General features: G+C 38.3%; 1 protein-coding gene across 1 annotated transcript in view; it reads right to left on the reverse strand.

Annotated features, from left to right (window-relative positions):
* The window catches only part of PPP3CA (protein phosphatase 3 catalytic subunit alpha), a 122,590-nt gene that overhangs the window by 52,296 nt on the left and 62,855 nt on the right, over positions 1 to 7,439 (reverse strand). Inside the window, exons 3-4 of the mRNA XM_019470575.1 lie at positions 2,405 to 2,516; positions 954 to 1,099 (exon numbers count right to left, since the gene is read on the reverse strand). Of these exons, the coding sequence (XP_019326120.1) occupies positions 954 to 1,099; positions 2,405 to 2,516 (258 nt within the window). The remainder of the gene's footprint in view (positions 1 to 953; positions 1,100 to 2,404; positions 2,517 to 7,439) is intronic.

Here is a 7,439-nt window from a genome sequence, read left to right on the forward strand (position 1 = left end):
TCGGGGAGGGGAATGAAGATGGTAATGACCCTAATCTAGAATCTGAGAGCTAAACAGCTTTACTCTGCCATTACATTGTTGCAAAGCCAGCTAATTTTTAGGCAGAGAATATTTTTGCTTAATGAGATAGAGTGAACCTTCCTCAGAAACAAAACTTTACATTCAGTAATTTTTAAATATTTTTAAATACCTCCTTTCAGAAATATCAACTGAGATCTCTTTTACAAAACACCTAAAAAAAATTAATCCTTGATAACATGCAACAACACTGGATTACATAAAGAAACTGCTTGACATTGTTCTCTGAACTTTCATGAGATTTATAAGAAACTTCTCAGAACACAAGCATCAACTTACTAAGCCTCGCTTAGACAATTTGCTAGGCACTCAAGTGCAGTACTATTAAAAATATGGCAGGACTTATTGAGAATGAAGCTCTTTACTCTTTTTAAAATAATAATGTTGTTTTGACTATATTCATTGCAATCACACCATACTTTTTTATTATATGTTTTAAGTATTGTAAGGTTTTTCTAGAGCTATTTTTATCTCTTCTCCAAGAAAGCGAAGAATGCCTAACAAGGCACAAGGAATCATCAGATGGTGTGCTTACATTGTGCTAGTAGATAATACTTAAAAGAAATTAATGCTATGTATTCATTCGCTCCTAAATACTTATATACCTAACACATTTTTTTTTAGAACACAAAGATGATAAATTCTTTGTTTTACTGGATGCTGGTGATTTCCTCACCTCAACAAAATACGACTAATTGCAGCAATTCCTTTTATGTTCTATTTAAAAAGACCTTTAAAAGGTGATAATGTCAACATGAATGTCAAAATAACATACGAGCATCTTACACAAATGAACGACAGTGAGAAAGGATTCAAGTTTTAGTTGCTGGCGATTAACTGTTCACTTATTAGACCTGAGCACTATTCAGACTTACTTTTCTGATGTCATCTAAGGTGTTGATCTCTGGAGACAAGCCACCATGTACACACAGGAATTGTTGGTTCATCAGAGCAGCCAAGGGAAGGCAGTCGAAGGCATCCATGCAGGCATCATATACGCGTTCTGAATATTTGATTTTACCTTTTAAAAATTAAGATGGTATCAGAAAGTGCCATCAATATTTAAGAGGAAAAAAGAAATTAGGATGCTGCTTAATATCTCAGTCTTGCTCTCACTGCTCTCTCTTGCACTGAGGACTGTACCAAAGCTTGCCTCATGCAAAAAATTCTTTAGGATTATTGTTATTCACTGCTGGAAAAATCCGATTCTGAGGTGAAACTAATAAAAGTTCTGCCAAGTTTATTATATTTTTCTAAAAAACTGTATAAACAATTTCATCTATCATTATAGTCTGCCATGAAATCTATACAGCAAGTCTTAAAAAGTCTGCTGAATGGTTACCATCTACTGCATTATCACTCAATATACTCTCTATGAAGCAGTCAGAACTTTAGCCCAGTCCCTTATAATGAATTATTTACAGAAATGCCATTATGAAATGAACGAGGTGGTACAATGAAGCTGAAATGTTAATTTACCAATACGCATATTAAACTCAGTAAACCATGAAGCCTTTGAGCCAATTAACATTTCCTTTATCCCCGATGCTAAAAAGGGAACAGAGACGTATGGCAATAGCTTCAGCTTACAGTGCCACAGAAAAAAATAAAAGCTTCATTGTGCAGGTGAAGGTCTACATCTAATGAGCTTTTATGTGCCATTCTATCCTTTCTTGCAACACAGAAAGGAATTCTTATAAAAAGAACATACCAAGAAGTTTAAGCCTACTTACAGGGTAAATGTGAAAATGCTATACTTAAAGGAAAAAAAACAAACATAAAAATTCCTTGCATTTTTCTCCTGCTGCAGATGAGACCCGGTGAGATGCCACCTCCACTAGCAGTCAGGGACCTGTCGCAGGGGTGCCAGAGTTGGCGTGCCGGCAGGTTTTGAGTGCCAGGCTGCTGCGTAGGGCAGCAAACCGGCAGCTGCTGCAAAAAGCGGCAGCAGCACGGGTTCACCGAGAGCATCCTGGCCCAGATGGCCCCGCAGTAGCCCCGGGCTGCTTCCCAGGCCATGGCAAGCTGAAGTGTCTCGATACCTGCAGCACCAAGTGACAACACCCCCGGGTTTGTACGGGTGGTCGGTCACTACCCGCTGCAGCGGGTCTAACCCCTTCCTTTCTCCACCACTGAGACACCCTCTTCAGCCCCTGCAAGGTGACTACCCTCTCAGGGAACAGCAATTACAATTTAAAATTAATGACAGTTAACATGAAAAGTACATTTAAAATTACTGATGGTAAACCACTATCAAATACTCACAAAATAACAAATTGAGTTGTTGAAAAGGCAGTTAAGAGGAGAAAGGGTAAGGTAGACTTACATTCTTGCTTAAATGTGAAATACTCTTTTAAATGTCTACATTCATGATTCCCACGAAGTAAAAACAGTGTTTTGGGGTAAAGGATTTTCAAGGCCCACAAGTACAGCACACACTGCGAATCAGAAACAAGAAAGAAAAATATAATTCGTAATTAATGATGTAATTCAACCACTTATGTTCCCCTCCACCAAAAAAACTAGCAGAAGAAAAAGTATTCTGTGTGAAACATTTATTTTCAATGGGTTAACTTCACTCTTCATACAGTACATGCAAATGTTTCTCTGCACTTCAACCTGGACTGGCTGAAACTAGTATCAGTATATTCTGATAAAGTTTTACACTTTTGCTAAGTGGTATCTCTCTGTTCAGCCGTGCATTGCCTTCAGTGGCCCTGGCTATCAAGAAGTAACTGCTGTGCATCTCTAAAATGAAGCGCGCACTCTCCACCTGGCAGGTTAGGCAGAAACCCACCGTGGAAACAATTTCACCGGAAGATCCACATTTCCTGGCCTAAGGAAAAGTTGCCCTAGAACAATTTAACCCACACTTCAGGAAATACCTCAGCTTCCAGAATTACACAGTTTTTACATGAATGCTTGTTCATTTTTCACTTAACATTGTATTGTACAAACAACAGAGAAAAAATTCCACAAAGCTCTTGCATTAAATGAAGTTACTACAAAGCTTCTATAAAGCCTTTTATCGTTCCAGAAGATTTCTATTTGAGATGACATTTCTTCTGGACATGTTTTTAAAGATAAAAAAAGAAGACTTGGAGAGGCTAATCTCTGCTCAGACCTCTCAAAACCATCTGATTAAAATAGTTGTTTTGAAAACAAAACTGACACAGCAATTATGCCAAAGCATTATGAGACTCTTGACAAATGAGTAAACTTGCAAACTTCATGGAAGATTTATCCTTTGTGCAGGATGACCCTGCTCAGGTACCTGACTGACAAACTCATGGCTCCAAGGAAATAAGACCCATTCATCCCGCGAGATGAGCCCACTGTCTGCAAGAATGCCGTACAGACCACAATGGCCTCTCAAAAAACATGAGCTAGAAAACTGTCTGAACAGTTTCTCCTCCAACCCTTCCTTTCTTAAAGATCCATGAACTGCAGAACTGTTGCACGAGAAACAAAAGGTGTCAAAAAAAACCCACTTTCATTTGCAACTACCTCCTAACACACCCCTTCATTCTGTTGACAAAGATTTTTTACTTTATTTACCTTAATAACCAATAGATTGGAAATACAGAATGTACTCCTAACCACGGTTTCTGCTTAGAGCAAAATCAGCATTTTCGTCAATGTAATGCCTCTAAATTTGTACAGTATGAATTCCCTTCTACAATTCAGAATGTCTTGATAAACAGAATAATTACGTTATTCATGTCTCAAAATTTTGATTTCTGCTCCCTCATTTGCTACACAGTCCTCATGTTAAAAAAAAAAAAAAAGGAAGAAAGATGCAACATTTTTATGTTTGTGCTAAACCTCACACTATCCATAGATAATTACGTAGCAGCAGGGGTTTTATACTACTACCCTTTGTCTTGAATTTATTACATGTAAACATCTGGATGCTCTGCCTGCATTCAGTAATGTCTGCTCTTCCTCTCAGAGGGTCTAAAGCCAGGTAAAAAGAGCAGAAAGGACAGGCAGCATCCTCCAGGACTTGCAAAATTAATTCTCCCCCTTGGAAACACATGGAAGGCCTCCCACCTCACGCCACCTCTTCCGCCTCCCAGTCGCTATTGCCACTGCAGGAAGCGGGAAGAGATGTCAGAACACCAGGTAGATCACGCTGATGTAATCCAGCGTGAAATTATGGTGTTAGGTCACAGGAATTATCTGCTGTGGCCCAAAACAACCACAAAGGGTGTGCCTGGGGAAAGCTTGCTGGAGTTTGCACAGAGCGAGGAGACTTGGGTTTGAGGATTTCACTTCAGTGGGGAAGAAAGCCTGCACTTCTCCACATCACCAGCGCAATTCTCCGTCTCTTTGATGATTACTTCTTCATTCCTCCAAGAATTCCCAGAACCTTCCACTTCTTTGAACTTACTGGCTAATGCAAAAATTTGATGTAAATGTTGTGAGACAAGAAGTTTAAAGTGACACCTCCATCCATGCAAGAAAAGTTCCAGCTTTTAAAGTTGTATCTAAGTTACCTTAGAGCTTCTAATCCTGCCAAAGCACCTTATAATTTAGTAAAGCACAATGATTAGTGCTTTGATGAAGTGCTTTATTAAACAAAAAAAAAAAAAAAAAGGAGTGATTTACATTTCCCTTATAACTAAGTTTTTCATTTTCATAAAGCCTTGGCAAGACTGAAATGAGCACTAGGTGCTTAAAATATCCCCCAGATTTGGGAAGCAGGGAAAATAAGGAAAGCTGGAAGTTATCTTTTTGGCATTTGGTACTTGCTTACAGGTAGATCTCTTCACATTTGCTTATCATAGATTAATTTCTTTCTTTTTTCTATGCTTCCTTTGAAGCACTCATGAGAACCAGACCGAGAAGATAACAGAGAATCAAGGCAGTCCAGAAAGTTCTGTGTTTCCCTGCCACTATTCAAGTAATGTAAGCCCACCATTCACATTTAGTGTTGTTTTCAGTGGTACCATATCGAAGTCTTATTTTGTTTAGATAACTCCTTTAATTTTCTCCTTTTTTAAAGGAGAAATTTTAGGGAATTTTAAAATACCTTTCCTGTTCAGTAGTCCAGTGATGTAATATCGTAACAGTAAACAAAAACTAATTAGCAGATTTTTTTTTCCCCATGAAAACTAAACAGCAAATATGAGGGTGACAATTTTTTATGGCTTTTCAACTTACACAGTCATTTACATACAAAAAACCTTATGATCAAACAACAAATCATGAGCAAACATTCTGTTTTTATTTTTTTTAACTCTGCTTTGCATATCATAATTCTTACTGAAGTCAAAAGATTTATGATAATTTGCCCTTGTTGAAAATCTGAGCTTACAATCTTCAATTATTTGGTAATACTGCTTCCCAATAGCAAAATTTTAAAATATCTTTTTTTCCCCTCCAACTTTTTCATCATGAATATGTCACACATCAGCTCTGCAGTAATTTTTTTTTTAACTCTGCTTTGCATATCATAATTCTTACTGAAGTCAAAAGATTTATGATAATTTGCCCTTGTTGAAAATCTGAGCTTACAATCTTCAATTATTTGGTAATACTGCTTCCCAATAGCAAAATTTTAAAATATCTTTTTTTCCCCTCCAACTTTTTCATCATGAATATGTCACACATCAGCTCTGCAGTAATTCTACGTAAAACGTACAGCAGTGACCTGGCAATCTGGACATCTCTAAGGTATTTTTGGCCTGTCTCCCTTCATACTATCAAGAAAAAAAAAGGTTACATCTCTTAAATGCCAGCCCTCAAACTGCACCCCTGCTCACTTGCTTAGTGTCTTTCAGCTGTTTAAACAGCAGATACGTTAAGTTTGTAACAAAGACGTAATCTGCCCACCTCCCAGCTCCTATAGTCAAACTGTTTTCCTGCTGAGGCTCTGGCAGCCTCAGCATCAGGAAAGAAAAGGTCTGTGCATTTAAGCACTGTGTAAGCCAAAGGCACATGTTTTCAAAACGGACTTGGGATTTAACTCCACTGTCGCATGCTGAATTTGAGCCTTTGCACAATTTGACACCTCGGCACCTCCTGAAAAGGAAAACCAAAAGCCCCAGACCTCTTGCACACATCTCAAGTTATGTGCTCAAAACAAGGAACCTTGAAAACATCATTACCATTGCCACTAGATTGCAACCACAGCAACACCTGTAACACAGTGCACTCACTTCTGGGTGCTCTTGCACTGATCATGCCAGGGAGAAAGAGATGCAGCTCACTCTGTTAGCTGTGTGGCTTTGTATGGGTAACAAAAGATGAACTCTCCCTCCAAATGACTGATGGCATTGGGCACTCCCCCAGTAGATGAAATTAAGTAGATGAAATTAATGAAACGCAAGGTAATTCATACTCAAAAGGATAATTTGAGCCACACGTTGCTAAGGTCTCTACTGATGCTCTGTGAACTGTGGAACAGTATATTGGCATAGCTCCTTCATTCCGTAACTAACAGCTCACCTAAATATAAAAATTGCACTACTTTAACTGCATTGAAATAATTATACCATCATAGTACCTAGTACAGGTAGAGCTTTCTAAAATGGAGTAACGATCCCAATGGAAACCATGTACATTTTTACACACGCAACTGCATTCACACTACTGGTATGACTATTTACTAGGGCTTTATTTTAGAGACAAATAAAGATACATTGCATCTGTAACCATAATACTCATAAGAGACGCAAGTTATTGCCATTTCTGAACTACCATCCCTTGAGCACAGGGAAAGAAAACTCTGAACACTACTGAAAATAAAGAAAAAATTGTATTGTCTTCACTACAACCAGGATTTCATTCTTTTTTCCCCAACTTTCAGGCCATAAAAGATGATCTCTTCTCTTCTGGCTCTATTGCAGAACAGGGATAACAAGGTAGTGCTACTTGTATCAACTAGATCTTCAGTGACAACTTAACAGTCTTTGCCACAACTTTTTTTGCCAATGTGCTATTATTTTACCTGTTTTTTGTGTTTCTAAAACCAGCGCTCATGTACATACAGGTTGTGTATTTAAAAATTAAAAAGGCTACTGCTGTGGAAATAAGACTTCTCGTGGAGTAACAGTGAATCCATTCCTTGTGGTCAGGGTCTCAGCTGTTTCTAAAATGTTGTTCAAGAATCTCATTTTGATCATTCAACTTCTGGTGGGTTGGGTTTTTTTGTGTTTGTTTGTTTTTTAAAACATCTGTTGAATCATAGAATCATTGAGGTTGGAAAAGACCTCTAAGATCATCGAGTCCAACCATCAACCCAACACCACCATGCCCACTAAACCGTGTCCCTAAGTGCCTCATCTACATGTCTTTTAAATACCTCCAGGGATGGGGACTCCACCACTTCCCTGGGCAGCCTCTTCCAATGTTTA

The sequence above is a fragment of the Aptenodytes forsteri genome, unplaced genomic scaffold, assembly GCF_000699145.1.
Source record: "Aptenodytes forsteri isolate BGI_AS27 unplaced genomic scaffold, ASM69914v1 Scaffold93, whole genome shotgun sequence".
Taxonomy (NCBI): domain Eukaryota; kingdom Metazoa; phylum Chordata; class Aves; order Sphenisciformes; family Spheniscidae; genus Aptenodytes; species Aptenodytes forsteri.